This window comes from Sphaeramia orbicularis, chromosome 21, assembly GCF_902148855.1.
Source record: "Sphaeramia orbicularis chromosome 21, fSphaOr1.1, whole genome shotgun sequence".
Classification (NCBI taxonomy): Eukaryota; Metazoa; Chordata; class Actinopteri; order Kurtiformes; family Apogonidae; genus Sphaeramia; species Sphaeramia orbicularis.
Window position 1 is genome coordinate 31,854,925 of NC_043977.1, and position 16,145 is coordinate 31,871,069.

Below are 16,145 nucleotides of genomic sequence, written 5' to 3' on the forward strand. Positions count from 1 at the left end.
AGGTTTTAACAAATCTGGCAACCCAACCGTGTTGATTAGTTTCACTTTCGTTTCAGCTCCTCGGTCATTTCACTGCAAAATTAGCCCCACTACATTGTAGAAATCTTTGAGGTGGCTTTCACTTTCCAGATAATGGATCAGTATTTGTTACAGAGAGAATTAAAAATACAAAAACCTAAGAATAGTACACTTCTTCCAGAATCAAATATTTTAGTTTTACATACAGACAAGCTCAACTATAACAAAAGAAGGACAACGTTTGAATTATCACAAGTCGTTTATGTAAAAAAACAAAAAACAAAAAAAAAACAGACGAGTCACAAAGTCGTGACGTCACCATACTTAATATACAATATAGCATTTCCAATAACAAACATTTCATGACAGACAGATAATGAACAATATCTACATTCAGACCATGATCCCTCCACAGGGAATAAGTTAGGGCTATACAGTGGTCTCTGATTATTCACAATGACAAACATTTTTAACCTGGAGGAGACAGAGTCTAGACCATGAAGTCAAAACACCCAAAAGACAGCAGCTCTGGGAAGCTGACGGCAGAACAACAAAGACAAACGTAAAAACAAAAATATGCTGTATGAGCAGAGGTGACAAGCAATTTATAATAATGAAACATTAATGAACAAATGGGTTTTATCATTTCCTGGAAATAAATAAAAAGTTAAAGGGAAAATGTAGAGATTTAATTGTTTGAACACTGAGACATTCATCACTGCTAATTAAGCCGTAAACATTTATATCTTTCTTTCTTATATATATATATACATACATACAGTAACAGTGAAATTATAAACTCCTGTGTGAGTTAGTGCAGATTAACCCAAACTGGCGAGATGGAACTGTCATGAACATACGACATGATGAATAACCTTTCCCACTTTTAGCACAAATAGATGCATTAGCTGAGAACAGTCCCGCTGGCCCATTCATACATCTATTACATTATACTCACACAGATGCTCATGAAAACAGACAATTGTATGACTAGAGTAGGCTGACATTAATATACTGTGAAATAACTGTCTGTAAAGTGTTCACATGTGAGCATTTTCACTGAAAATCTGCAACATGTGCTGTTATGTGAATATTCTGTGGATGTGCGTGATTTAAAAAAGATGAAAAAATATTATTTTCAGTGGAAAGTTGACAGATGTCTTATGGGTACTGATGTTGGCAATACAGCACAGACAGTCACATGATGCTAGCATTCAAGAGGGCAGTTTGGTTGTGAAGAAAGTGCCAAAGAGGTGGAGGAGGAGGAGGAGGAGAAGGAGGAGGAGGAGGAGGAGCTCAGGGTTTGATGTCAGAGAAACTCGTGTAGGTCTCGCTGCAGCTGGACGAGGAGCTGAGGTTTCCAGAGCCACTGCCTTCTGTTACACACACAAATTAAAAATAAATGATTATAACATATGCTCTTGTTTTCCAGTGTCTTATCTTATTTGAGAATTACCCGTTTGCTTACCTGAGCTGGTGAGCGACTGGCAAGACATGGACTTTCCGATAATGGTGATGAGATTAGAAGCAGCAATCCAACCCTCCTTAGACGTGCTCAGGTTACGAACCAACCTGTGTGACGACAGATAATGTAACCTGAATGATTTGACTCTAACAACAGCACCTATGCATTTTGGCTGTTATGTTTTTATGTTTTTTTCCCCAACGTCGCCAGTAAAGTTATATTCTCACCAGTGGCCATCATCTCCCTCTTTGATGAGCTCAACCATGTCTCCACTCTTCACTGAGAGCTCCTGAACGCTGTCTCCATCATAGTCTGCCATTACTGTGTATTTACCAGCACACTGTTCATGCAAAACACAAGAAAAGAAACAGAAAAGGAACCTAATTAACATGTTTTACACGCTGAAGACATCATCAGACTACTACTAGTGGAGTTGACGTTGGACTGGTTAATATTCTTTACAGTGAATGAGATGACTGTGTGTAGTTTAAGACGCAGGTTGGTCTTGCACTTCATTTTAACACTGATCTGGGGAAAGGGCAGATTGGACCTATTACCATTCAGGAAGTGGGAAAAAACCTCCTGGACTGTTTGTATTTTTTGGGTGGTCCAAACCCACAGATGCTGTGACTGTGGCTTTGTCTTTGTAACTTGTTTTGGTGGAACATTTGCACGTGTGGAGACGAGCCTTGGATTCAAAACAGCTAAATATCTGCAAAAAACCACAAAGAACTAACAAGCCCTGACGTATAACACCACCCAAAAATCTCTAAAAAACTGCCATGTTCAGCATGCGGTTACAGTTAATGTTTTTTGTCGTGAGGAGGATGGTAACAGGTGGGAAGCAGAGAGGAAGGATAATGAAACAGACAAAGAAAAACAAGAAACAAGTGGTGCCAGGCACAACAAATCCTGCCCCTCGCATGTACTGTAGCTTATTTTGGCATGGATCCAGCTGATGTCAGCATATTAATTGCCTCTATATATGTGCCAAGTTTGAAGTAAATTGAAACAAAATCTATGTTTTTGTAGAAATTTCACCCAATGTAAGTAAATGGGAGAAAAAAAAAAGATATAAAAAATTCATTAAAAATTTGAACTTTGACCTACTTTTCCCAAAATGTAATCACATTTATTTTGGGTCACTGGCAATCTATAAACCCAATTTGGTATGAATTCATGCAATAGTTTTGCTGTTACAGACATTTGAAATTTCACCCATTATAAGTAAATGGGGGGAAAAAAAGATTTGAAAAAAATCATAAAAAATTTGAACTTTGACCTACTTTTCCCAAAATGTATTGAGATCTATTCTGGGTCACTGTTAATCTATAAACCAAATTTGGTATGAATTCAACCAATAGTTTTGTTGTTAGACTGTTAACAAACAAACAAACAAACAAAAACAATACCCCTTGCCTCCCCTTCAGGGGGCAGGGTACTAAAATTAAACAGACTCCTAACGGTGAGTCAGACCACCTGAAGTGTTAAACCTACTGACAAATTTGTCAAATATACAAAGAAATATGACTTTAAATGACACTAAAATTAAGTTATGACTGTTACAATATGTATTATACTGTATTAATTACTGCTAGCTCATGTGAATAGTGTAATGTAATACTAGATTAAGTTTATCCTCTATTTAATATGATGAGAAATAATTAAAAGAAGTGTGGAATATGTTTTGATTTAACCCTTAAAGACTCAAACATCCGCAGGTGACCAAAAGCATCTAGTGATCTAAACTGTTTAATACCTGTTGATCCACTAATCCTATCAATATGTGTAAATAATTGGTGTAAAATGCAGTTTGTCATCTTTTCATGGTCATCAGATATGACCCATGTGGACGTTCAGAGGCTCCGTAGTGAACGTGGAAACACTGTCATCTTCTACAACATTGATTCACCAGTAAAATCCATGAAGTTGGATCAATGACAGTGGATGGACACACTTGGTTTATGTTCAGTTAATGATATATTTGCTGGAAAAGTGAGTTTTTCTTCACTTTTCTCTGTTTCTGATATGATAACCATCAACTTTAATCACATTTTTTTTATGAACATCTAGATGAACAGTGAATTAAATATAGGAAAACACATGAGTTTCACTAAACAATTGGAAAATACAGAGATAATATTAGAATAAATGGTCATAAATCACTTAAGAAAGGTTAAATAAACAGAAATATTCACTTGGGAACTGCCACAAAAGTAGCACTGGGTCTTTATGGGTTAATGTTGTTATGCTCAACGTTAATTCAGAGACAGGATGTAGCAATTGTCACTGAGAATCAAAAGGTATATTGTATGTGTAAAGAGGTTAAATTAGTGTTGATGGTAAAAATTTGTCAATATGATCTGTTGCGATCTGTTATCAAAAAAATACATTTGTTATTCAAGATCAGCCAAGTTTATAACATCCTATAGTTAAAATAATGTATATAATTCTATGTATATCTCTGGATTGCAGCGAATACAAAATCCAAGGATAGTACATTAAAGTGTCAACATGGTCACACAACATTAAGGTGAAAAAAAAAAAAAAATCAAACACACCCAAACAAATCCTCCACATTCCACTGAAATGTAACATGTGCAACATCATCAGTTTGATGAATGTTTGTTCCACATCTTGACTCACCAGCTTCTTGCCGTTGTCGTCCTCTGGGTCAGAGTTCAGAGGATCCTCTGCGCTGGAATAACCGTCATGCTCTTCTGAGGCATCCAGTGAGAGAGAAGCTTTACTCCAGCCTGAGAAAAAAGAAGAGGAAGATGCAGATGTGGATTTTACAGTATTTAGTTTTGGATGATCCAGAATGTGGAGGACCTGCAGTGAGAGATCTACAAGTGTGAGCAGGAGGAAGAACTACAGACAGTTTGAATAGAGAAGAATAAGGGACAGGCGACCCCAGGCAACATCCCATAATAACCAGTCCTATAACCGAAAACTCAGTAGAGATGGGCATGCAGCTACACATCAGTGTATTTTCTATATGAAGAAATATTTATATCCATTACTTAAGTAAAGTACTTACACCACACTGTGAAACTTGAAACCTTACTTAAGTAAAACCACCAAAGTGTGCTTAAAGGTCCTGCTGTTTCTGGGTTGATACTACTGATGCATTAATGTGTTTAAAGCTGATTTTACATAAGCTGTTGAGTTGTTTAATATACAACAGTGCATTAAATTCCATAAGATCATTATATGTTTTCAGTATCAGCCTTTTGAGAAGGATGCATCTCTAAAAAGTTGTCATTTAATGGAATTCTTTCATGAATGTTTTGACAATGAATTTTCCTTATAATCCAGTAGGGTTTTTACAGACCTTATTCCACTTAAGATAACTGATTTTTACCAAATTACACACATTTGAAGACTGGACACGAAAGCAATGACAAAATAAAATCTGAAAAGTACCTAATGCTGTCAGATAAATTCATTTGAGTAAAAATACAATACATGCTTCTGTGATGTGGTGGAGTAGAAATTTAAGCTGCATATAATGGAAATACTCAAGTAAAGCATAAGTGCCAGTAACCGAAGGACAAGGCTACAGTAAAAGTACTTAGTCACATTCACCCAGTGAATGGAAAAAGAATGTGAAATGGAAATGTGGGACAAGTAAACTAAATCAGAGTAGATCTATAAAGAGCTTCTAAGTGCCGAACAGTGAGAGAAGTGGGCCCAACATGAAGCCAGTGTGAACCAACTGATGCCGGTGTACCTCTCCATTTAGTCTGTAAGAGACTAGAGGTGCTGAACCACCTGACCCTGCTCAGGTGGAGGGGAGGGGGACCTGCGTCTGAAGAACAGGAAGCAATGGAGACAGCCAGTCACTCAACCGGCAACATGGATGAAGAAACTACGACTGCAGCTATCGATTATTCTTGTAATTGATCGATCTATTGATTATTTTCTTCAATTTGAATAGGGAAAAAAAGCAAAATGTAGAAAACACATGTCTGAAAAGGACAAACAACTTGTCCTTTATTCCAGAACCAGATGAAACAACAACAACCACAAAAAGTATAAACGTAAAAGAATATATAAAATTTCTGAGGGTTCACACAGGTTTCTACAAGTTAAATTTAAGACTTTTTAAGACCTATTTGCTTAGAACAGAATTAATGCCCATTTCACAGCCATACTGACAAAGTTCATGACTCCTAGAATTTAGAAAAATGTATTTATTTACTCTAATGCCTTGATTCCCACCATTTAGAGTCATTTCTCACCGGGGCTGTAAACAATAGTTGGTTCTCAATTTCAATATAAATTGTCAGGTTGGAACGAGTGAAACTGAAACTAACTTTACTTTCTTTGCACCTTGGACATTTAACAGACACATTTAAGGCAGTTTATGGCAACATAACTTCAGACCTTCCATATCACATTTAATACATTTTAACCCTTTAATGCACAAATTATGAGAACCTCAATCACATTTTTTTCCTGAGTGTTTTTATTCCTCTTTAGGCATGAAAAAAACAATGCGATTGAAAATTTTCTTCTGAAAAAAAAAAAAAAAATTGAATAATTTAAAAAATGTAAAAAATACGTTACAAAAATAATAATAATAAAAAAAAATCTTATGAACCTATTTTTCATGAAGTTGCAAAAATGTCCACTCAGCTGGACACCAACACGTTTAATTTTTGATGCACAGAAACATGTATTTACTGATAAATTGTGTGAAAACTACGGGGAGGGCTTGTGATTCTGGGGGTTTATACTCAGGAGAGATCTACATAATGTGACCAATTCATGTCATAAAACATATGTAGTGTCTTAAAACTTTAATAAAGATATGTGTAAAAAAAACAAACAAACAAAAAACAGCGAAAAGAACAACAAAATCCATGAATATATAAGAGAACAGCTGTAGAATAGCTGTCCACTGGAGTGACCAGTATGCATGAAAGGGTTAACCCCAACTCTGAATGACATTTAACTCACAGTGAGTTAAAACTACACTTTGAGAGTGAAAATTGACTCTCAAATGTTTAACCCTGAAATTTCAACTCTCCAATTTTTGCTGTGCTATAAGTGTCCACTGTGTTGGCTGATACGGAACTAAAACAACAAAGCCCATGAATATACAAGACAACAGCTGGAGAATAACTGTCCACTGTAGTGACCACTATGCATGAAAGGATTAAAGACTTTTTTAAGGTATTAAATGTAGATTTGTAAATGTAAGACTTTTAAGACTTAAGATCCCACGGGAACCCTGTATATAGAAACAACAATAACATAATACACACACACACACACACACAAACAAGTCAAATGGAATCTACAAACAGTATGTGCGCTGCAGTCTTCGACAAATTTGTATCCAACATACTAACAACTTAAGATGTAACAAACATCCAACTTTGTGGCAGTTCTGGCGTCATGTGCATCACAATAAGCGTCTGTGTGAAACACATCCGCGGAACAAGTTTTTACCAGCAGCAAAATTAAGGAAACAAAGCTTTGATTCAGGAAAATTGTAATTTGGTAATTTTTTAAATCTAATCAAGTCGATCAGTTTTTAGCTCTAAACTAAGCGATAATGGATGATCAACACACCTCAGTTCCTGTTTTGTTTGCGTCTATCCTGCTTCAAATAGAAGCGGCATCATGTATTAATATCAGAGAAACTACATACCTTTGAAGCCAAAGGGTGTGGGATCACTCTGTCGTTTCGTCTTGTGATCGGGGCTCGTGGGAGATCCTACCAACAAGAAAGGAAATGGAGAGGTGAGGGAAGAACACTGAAAAGCTCCAAAAACTAAACTAAAAATTTAACACCTAGATTAGAAAGGATGAGGAAAGGTGACACACAGGTGACACAAACAGATGGCTGTAGAGTTTCTTTTTCACTTCTTTTCCACTTGAAAATTTCCACGACTAGCTTAAAAAATGCTCCAGTACTATTACACTGGACTGAACTGGATAAAACTGGGGACTAGAGCTGTGTGATACCTGGCAATGGGATGATCGTCATGGGTAATGTTAAACTTTTATCATCAGAAGTTGAAGGTTCTGTGGAGGGAAGCATGCAATATTTGACTACTATCCAAATATCCTTATAAATCTACCATTCTAAAAACTGGAATTGTCCTTTCAGATGCTTAAATATTTCCTCTGACTGTCTGCTAACTGGAAACTGAGCATTTTCTCTTCTCTTTTTCCCTAATGGTGTGGTATGGAATTAAAACAGTGGCCTCTATTTACCTTTCTGACCTTTGAGGTTACTGAAGCCTTGTAAGGTAAAGCGCTTTTTAGCCACAGCAGCTCTGTCTGAGGTAGGGCTTGTCACAGCCTCGTCTGACCCAGAGGAAGAGCAGGAAGAAAACACAGACAATAGAAGGAAGGAAGACAGTAAGGAAAGTCAGTTATAGGTGGAGAAAAGAGATAAGATTCACTAAAAAGACAGAGGTTAAGATTTGGTTTATTAATCAGAAAGGGGAATGCAGTAGTAATTAGTGCCATCTGAAATATAGTGAGCATAAACTTAACATACTAACATATTTTTGAATATAGAATAAAGAACAGTTGCCTCAGTCTATGTGCATCTCCCTGAGTCTCTACTAACCTTTTCCTGTGGGCTTTGGTGAAGAGGAGTTGGCGTCAGGGCTGCAGGGCTCGGCTTTCTTCTCCTCCCCTTTTTTCAAGGTCTTCTGTCCAGTCTTGAATGGACTATGTGTGAACAAAAACAGCGGTACTTTTAGTCCACTTGTACTTTATTTGAATATTTCTGTCTTATACACTAGAAAAAATCTAAATCTTACTAGTGTATTTTTCTCATTTCTAGTCAAAATATCTCATCACACTTAAATTAAGACATAATCACCTAACGGGTAACTTTTCAGTGAGATATAAGAACTTATTTTTAGACAATAGATCTTGAAAATCTTATTTCAAGAAATCTTACCAAGATAATTTTCACTTGTTCCATTGGCAGATTTTTATTTATTTTTTGCTTCATTCAAGATTTTTTTTTTACTTCATTCAAGCAAAAAAATCTTGATCTATTGTCCAAAAATAAGTTCTTATATCTTACTGAAAAATTACTCTTTAAGTGTGTCTCATTTCAAGTATGGTGAGATATTTTGACTAGAATTGAGGAAAATCCACTTAGTAAGATTTTGATTCTTGCAGTGTATGACTTTATACTTCTGCTACTCTACATGTTTTATGATCAAACCACCCATGAGTAGTTCAAATCCCCTCAGTTTTAAACATCTACAGGAAAAACACATTATATTAATGCAGCAGGAAAGTATAATAATAAAACACTGTCTGCAAGTGGAACGTGTGGAATCTGAAGTATCTTGGGACAACCATTAATTTTAAACTGTACTTTCAGGGAAAACTGTGACGCTGTTTGTAAAAAAGAACAACATGTAGACAAAACTATGATGACCCTATTTTATCAGGCTTTTACTGAATCCATTTTATCTTTGTCTGTGGTGTCATTGTTAAGAAGTCTTTCTGTCAAGAATAAGAAGTCTTTAAATCAGTCCTGAAATGGTCAAATAAGCTGATCGGTGAGTCCCAGCTGAAGCCTTTATCCCTGTACACTAGACAGTTACAGCAGAAAATCATGAGTACTTAGAGCATGTATTTCTATTTTTGTGTATATTTATGTTTTTATCTTACTGTTTTATTCTAATCTTATTTAATGGGTTTTATGCTATTAACCTATTTCTTGCATGGTTTTTGCTTTTTGGATTTCAGGATTCTTTTAATTACTTTTATTCCCTGTTTTTATGTGTTTTGTTGTGTCAAAACTGTGATGATGCTGTGATTTGCAGACTGCAATCCTAGTTTACCATTGTACTAAGAAAGTAACCTGAACCTGAAATGACTATTGGAATGCAAGCAGCTTAAAAACATTAACTACATAAAACAGAACAACTTGTGGTTATACAGAGACATCTTCACAACGTTATCATTTCACAACTTAAACTTAAGCCCACCTAAGGTTTACTGGTCCACTGGACACAGGGGGGAACTGGAACACCTGGTCTGGTGCCCTCTGCTGGCTGGCTTCTGGAATAAAAAACAGACGGAGAAAACCGAATTTGTTGTGATAAAATACTGTTTTAGTTGGACATGAGTATGATTCTCATGTAGAACAGGAGCTCAGTGTGACAGAAGTGTGATGTGTCCTCTCTCTGTACCTCTGCAAGCCTCCAGCTGTGTAGTCAATACCTTCCTCATCTCATTAACCCAAGTGGTTTTCACTTCAGTTGTCGGTGCCTGAAATGTAACAAACATATTCAAGAGGTCATTGTGAACTCAGGTCAGCTGTTTATGTCTAAAACAAATCTACAGTACATGCTTCACATGCAGTTTGTTTAAAGTTTACATGTTTTAATACTGTACCTGAATAATGTAGACCTCCTCCCTGGAGTTGCACCAAATTTCAAACTTCTTGTTGTCTCCCTTTGCATTTTCAGTTATACCAACTGCACTCATCTGTAAACCGAAGGGGGAAAAAATCATTAAATTCTCTCATTTCTATTAGAACAAAATGTTAACAATGTAAGAAATATGACATTAGAAACCAATAAGACATTGTGATCAATGCAATGGTAGTGATGCTCACACTAAGAGATTGTTTGAAGCTGTAGGAAGGAGCTTTCTCATAGCCTTCCCCGTTCTCCTCCCTTCTTTTGCAGAAGAGCAGGGCCTTCTCATGGAGGAACAGGTGTCTCTGCATGGGCTTGAAACGGGCCAGATCCTTAACCTTGGCGTGGCCTTTCTTATGCTCCGTCCACACGCTAAATGAGCCCTGCATCAGCAGCTTGCCCAACTCACTCAGGTTACCCTAAAAAGGGAAAGAGTTGGTGGGAAATTGCTTTAAAATAGAGCTATCAACCATTTATGAGGTAAAGCAAGTAGGGCTGCTATTATTGGCCAGATCTGCAAAAAATAATTTTGGCCCTCAAGCGTCTCCATCAAGTTACCACTTTAAACATTTAAAGAAAACTGCATAATGTTTTATTAATGAATATAAAACTCCTCATTTTATATTTGGGCATTCTGGTATAATGTGATGTGTTTTCTGAGGTTTCTATGCACTGTAGGGGCATAACTAGTTGTAACAGTGTTAATCATTAATAAATGTAACTGCAATCAGTTACTAATCAAAATAAAGGTGACTGCAGAAGGTTAACATTCTTGTAATGTGGCTTGGTGGCTGTGTTATACAAAAAAAAAAATTTAGTCTTAATTCACCTTATACAAAAGCATTTTAGATAAAACTTTAACAGTAATAAGTGTTGAATAGGTTTGTGAGGTTTACACTGCCTGGTTAGAAAAGGAATCAAATGTAATGAACTTAAATTAACTTATATTTTGTATGCACATTTTTTTCTTGCACGTTATTCTGTTTCTACCTTGACCTTTGATAATCTAATCTAATCTAATCTAAGTAAACAAAAACAACTGTAATTCTTATTTCATTTTCAAAACTGTAATTATCTGTAACATTTCATTCATCGTGTTGAGGAAGTTGCAGATCATGATTTAGTTACTTTAGTTACTTATGACTTAGTTTTTACTGTCTTATTATAACATCTCTATTATGTATATTTAAATATTCTCAAGACATAGAGTAATAGTATGAGCAGAAAATAACTCAGGCCTACTGGTGAAATACTTCTCAAATTTTTATTTGAATACCCTTTTCTTTAAACATAAGCTTTCTTATTCTGTCTTTAAATGAAAAACACCACCTGAATCTTAGGGACTTTCCCACAAATTTGTAGATCCCTGGAGCTTTAACACATTTTGCTTCCAAATTGTTATACTTGGCATGTGGCTACAATTTAATATCGGTAACATCCCTCAAACACCTTGACTGATACTGTGTTTAATGTTTTACCTCATATCCTGTAATGGCAATGAGGTGCATGGAGTCGTTGACGGCCTTGAGGATGCCCAAAATGGAGGACAGAGCCTCCTGCAGGTCATCAGCTCCTTCACAAGTCTTACTGTACTTCAACATTTCCTGTAGTAATAAAAGCATCAACACTGAGTAAACACCAGTAGTTACAGAATCTAGAATTCTTTAGAAAAAAAAACAACCGGCTTGTATCATACCTTTAGTAACAGCTGATATTTGGTAATCCTCTGAACTGGCTTCAGAAGGTAAGAATCTAACCCCAGTTTATGCTCCAGCTTTTTCTGACATTCCTGATGCATTAAACAAAAAGGAATTAGCAAAATAAAACAAATAACGTCACATTTGTGATGATATAAATGTGCTGGTGGTCTGTTCACCTGGAAGAAGGCGCAGTCAGAACACTGCCTCCAGAGGCTTTCAGAGCGAGGCTTGTTGTGACAGTACTTCTCGTAGATCTGCAAGTCTGTCATCTGAAAAAAATTGCATCTTTTAAGAAAAAATGTCACAACAATTTTTTGATTTAAAAAATGAACTAAACAAATTCACTCACCCTCTCTAGAAAACATCTCCCAACCAACTCTGGGCAGTCTGTGTACTGCTCCAGCTCCCTCAGAAAAGTCCTGAAAATATCAAAATCATCCCCATTAAAGAGAAAAATAAACCATGCAGAGTGTGAAAAATAAGATTAGCTTTGATAAAAACCAATGGCCATTGGTAGAAGAACTATTTAGATAATTTAAGTAAAAGTAACAGTGTAAAAGTATTCAATTACAACTAGAATAAATATAAGTATATAAGTATTAGAGGAGGTTTGCGCTCATTACAAGATTAGTGGGAGGTGAAAGAAGAAGAAAATAAATATCTAATACATAAAACTGTTTTCAGTTTGTCAAGTTTTTCTCTAATAGAATATAATAGAATAGATCTTGTCACAGGAACAATGAAAATCAGTTTAGCAGCTCAGTTCAATTTAGCAGCAAAACACGTAGTGCAAAAGGGACTGTATAAGAAAAAATAAAATAAAATATAAAATATCACAGAATATTAAAGAAAAAGTAGGACTGTGCAAAGGCTTCAGAATAAAATGTTAATCTGTGATTTTGACTGAGATTTTGAGTGATTTCAACATTTATTGAAATGAAGTGATGTGAGAAGTTCGGTGGGAACAGTCACCATTTGTTGAAGCTGTTAAAAACTCAAAGACATGTGAAATGTGTGCTGATTAAACACTGTTTTTTGTAAGATGTCAGAGGCCAAAAGGGGTGAAAACTACCAGTTTAATGATTAACAACATGTTGTATTTTTTTGAAATTTTCATATAACTATTTGTGTTGAATATTTATCTTAATAACTACAGCCTTTAGGTAAATATAGCATAGTAAAATGTTCAGTAATTTACAACACATTCTTTGAAAAGGGGTGTAGCAGAATTATAAGTAATTAAAAGTAACATAAAATGGAAATATTCAAGTACATGTGCTGTAAAATAGTGCTTATGCACAGCAAATGTGTGTTTCAATCACTGCCTATGGCTAAAAACACTGCACGGAGCAGGTATCAGCATTAACAGCAGATGGTGCTCATTCACCTCTTGTGGAAGTGGTAAATTTCTGGCATGTTGCCAAACAAAATCTCCTTTTTGTTTTGCAAAGGAGCAGGGATGAGGTGAGCCATCGCAGGATTATCCATCTCAGAAGCATATCCCTGTAGCACATAAAACAGACACAAGAAATTAGAGGTACATTTGAAGAAAAAGAAGTACATATCTTTTGGGGAATGGATAAACACCTGTAATACACAAAGCAGCTCCTCTACATAGGCCCTCTCAGTTTCCAGGAGTTCATTCATAACGTGCCTGCAGGCAGAATGGAAAAAGACACACAGAGGCAGATAAAATGTTAAAAAAGAGATCAAATAAACGACGACATACTCAGAAAAAAGATGAACAAAGCTATAGATGATACGACAGCGGCTTTCTGTCACATAGTCCATCTGCTGTGTAATGTGATTACAGATGAAAGAGTTGTGGTCAATCCCTCACCTCCTCAGCACTGCCAGGTTCTCCTCCTCCTCTGACAGGGAGGCATGTCTGCTGTTACTGTCTCCGTTCAGCAGATGGCTGTTTCCCTGCAAGAAAAAAAGAACATTGGATCATCATGACATAATCTTTACAAAACAACTGGATAAAAGCACCACGCAGAACATGACAATACCCAGCTCACTTTTTCACAGTTGATACCAGAGTCTCCCTCTGAGTTTTTCTCCTGTTGTGCTCTGTGTGCTGTAGCAGAGAAATAAAATACAGAAGCTCAGTAAATTTAAGTGTAGAGAGAATATCTATCTGCTGTAGACTCATTAATTCCTGCATGAAAACATGAAGTTGAATTTAGAGCTAGTACAAATAAGGAGTACACTGTACATGATCAGAATCATTAATTCCAAAAGCGTGGGCTGCACAGATTTAGTGTGGGTTGCCAAATAAATGTGCAATACAAAAACTCCCAAAAAATGTTGGCAACAAAACAGAAGAGAAAAAAACTGAGAACCTGTTGAACCCACCACCCGCAATTATATTGCGTCTTTTACTCAATAGGTTTTAATAATATGTGTTTTGTTTTACTGAAAGGAAACAAAAGCTAATATATTTGGTCTTATGAAGTACAACGTGTATATGTTTTCAGTAAAAAAAAATCATTAAATGTGATTGTGATGTATCAAATGTGTTTCTCAAATGGTTAAATAGCTATTTTTCCTTGTCAATATAAGGTATAGCTGTAACCAGGTTTTTTAAAATATTGGTCTGATCTCAATGGAATTTGTCAAGTCAAGTTAGTTTTGCATAAATCACCAAATATCATAAATTACAACTTTTTCCCAAGTGTTTCATACCTTGGAATTCTACAGAGTCATTCAAAGAACAAGGAGTAGAATGAATGAATGAATCAGCTGTTTGTGTGTGCTTTTAGACTGACCAGGTGAGCTGAGAGGGGATTTGATGAAGGCCTCAGGTCTGGGGGCAACCGGCTGCACCGGCCTTGTCTGTTTGGCTGCGAGTTTCTTCAGGCTGACCCTCCTCTTGTCAAACATCTCCTGCATAGACGCCTGTTTCTGGAACACCTTCTCCACTTGATCCTGACAGACAGGAAGTCATCAAGGAGAGTTTAAATATAAAACATGAAAAAACTGATCCTTTTTTGTCAATTATGTGTGAGCGGACAATTTGAATCATTATTTAAGGCTGTAAAACAGACTATTTTTAAATTCATAAAACAATATCATTCTAATTGAGTTTTTGATACTATACTACAAACAAATTAACCACTGCAGGCTGTATATATGCGAGTCTTTGTATTCTAATGACTTTTTTAGTACATGTTGGAAAAGCTTACAGAACAAATTGTTTTTTGGTACCATTTGCAAGCAGAAAACTAGTATTTTAAGTACATTTTGCAGTATTGTTACAGTAACTCACTACATTCGTAACTGTTCAACTGAGTAGCAATATTACTGGCATGTGTTTTTTTTAATATTATTTCTCATTATCTTCGTTAATGTAGGGACTAAGGGCCACTTTTTATATTACATTTTGCAATAATTTCATATTATATGCACACTCAAACATTTTTAGAAAGTAGTTTGAACAGCTTTTCCTAAGCAGGTTTCAAACTTCATTCTCTTCAGGGTAGTTTGCTGCAGTTAAACTGCTTGTGCAAAGCTATTCTTTCAAAGTAGTTGCTCATCATTAGATTCTATTCAAATCTGATCTCTGTGATGGTGTTAATGAATACAAGGTGATGTTTAAATATCCCACATATATTCCTATGTCAGGGCGCTTACTCTGAACTGCTGGTTGAGAACTGCCTCATATTCTCCCCAGATAGTGTCCAGGTCTGTCAGCTGGTTCTGGCCGGCATTATCCATGTAGCGCTCCAGCTCCTGCAGGGCAACTTCTGCCCCCTCATGTGACTGACACTTGTCTACTGGCTGAGATGCCAGCAGGTATATACCATCATCACACCACTTCAACACCTGCAGAACCAAGGAGAGAAGGAACAATTAGTCAACAACAACAAAAAAGAAGCAAGAAAGTGCACCTGTTGTGACACTTATGTCCTCACCCTCTCCAAACAGTGGTGTAGCTCCATCGCTTTGAGGAGGTGGTCTTTCTTGGCCCTCATGTTGCTGCTCACATCTTCACTCAGTACTCTGAGTTCACTGCATTTGGGCTGAATGGAGTCCTCAGCATAGTGGGAGTTTTGGATCAATTCATCGCCTTCACGGGCCAAAGCCAAAGCTCTGTCCAACACCTCCTGTAGACCAGTGATATGTTATACTTATAACCTCATCAAAGAGAATTTAAGATGGGATAAACCCCATGAGATGTACTGTCTTGTTTTGGTGGGGGTCCCAACATATGTCGCAGTCACATTACAACCACAGAGAAGTGACAAAATGAATAAAAAGTACATCAATAAGCAGAAAACATACAGCAAAACAGAAAACCTTGAAAAATTATAAACTCAAGGAGGCTAAAATGTCAAATAATAGATATAATCAGCTCTAAACACACACTCATTGGTTAAAAAAAAAAGATAATCATATTGCAGCTGATCAATGATATGGGCCTATTATCAGGAGATATTTTATTCCAGTCAGCTGGAGCATTAAATGCAGTAGCTCTTGTGCCAGTTATTTTCTCATGGACATAAAGAGTGACTAACTCAATTATTTCTACAAAAAAAACAAAAA

General features: G+C 36.3%; 1 protein-coding gene across 6 annotated transcripts in view; it reads right to left on the minus strand.

The window, feature by feature from the left end:
• Window positions 1-784: 784 nt before the first annotated feature.
• mcf2lb (mcf.2 cell line derived transforming sequence-like b) overlaps window positions 785-16,145 on the minus strand; it is a 48,957-nt gene continuing 33,596 nt past the window's right edge. For 4 of the 6 annotated variants that reach the window (XM_030125173.1, XM_030125172.1, XM_030125174.1 and 1 more), the window contains exons 11-32: window positions 15,515-15,706; window positions 15,234-15,425; window positions 14,369-14,528; window positions 13,619-13,677; window positions 13,438-13,523; window positions 13,185-13,251; window positions 12,985-13,100; window positions 11,947-12,016; window positions 11,594-11,866; window positions 11,376-11,501; window positions 10,095-10,316; window positions 9,872-9,964; window positions 9,667-9,745; window positions 9,463-9,535; window positions 8,076-8,179; window positions 7,715-7,807; window positions 7,463-7,522; window positions 7,146-7,211; window positions 4,130-4,239; window positions 1,711-1,823; window positions 1,487-1,590; window positions 785-1,394 (exon numbers count right to left, since the gene is read on the minus strand). In XM_030125173.1, the coding sequence (XP_029981033.1) occupies window positions 1,315-1,394; window positions 1,487-1,590; window positions 1,711-1,823; window positions 4,130-4,239; window positions 7,146-7,211; window positions 7,463-7,522; window positions 7,715-7,807; window positions 8,076-8,179; window positions 9,463-9,535; window positions 9,667-9,745; window positions 9,872-9,964; window positions 10,095-10,316; window positions 11,376-11,501; window positions 11,594-11,866; window positions 11,947-12,016; window positions 12,985-13,100; window positions 13,185-13,251; window positions 13,438-13,523; window positions 13,619-13,677; window positions 14,369-14,528; window positions 15,234-15,425; window positions 15,515-15,706 (2,538 nt within the window). In that variant the 3' untranslated portion in view covers window positions 785-1,314. The remainder of the gene's footprint in view (window positions 1,395-1,486; window positions 1,591-1,710; window positions 1,824-4,129; window positions 4,240-7,145; window positions 7,212-7,462; window positions 7,523-7,714; window positions 7,808-8,075; window positions 8,180-9,462; window positions 9,536-9,666; window positions 9,746-9,871; window positions 9,965-10,094; window positions 10,317-11,375; window positions 11,502-11,593; window positions 11,867-11,946; window positions 12,017-12,984; window positions 13,101-13,184; window positions 13,252-13,437; window positions 13,524-13,618; window positions 13,678-14,368; window positions 14,529-15,233; window positions 15,426-15,514; window positions 15,707-16,145) is intronic. The other 2 variants (XM_030125170.1, XM_030125171.1) reach the window with 2 other exon arrangements.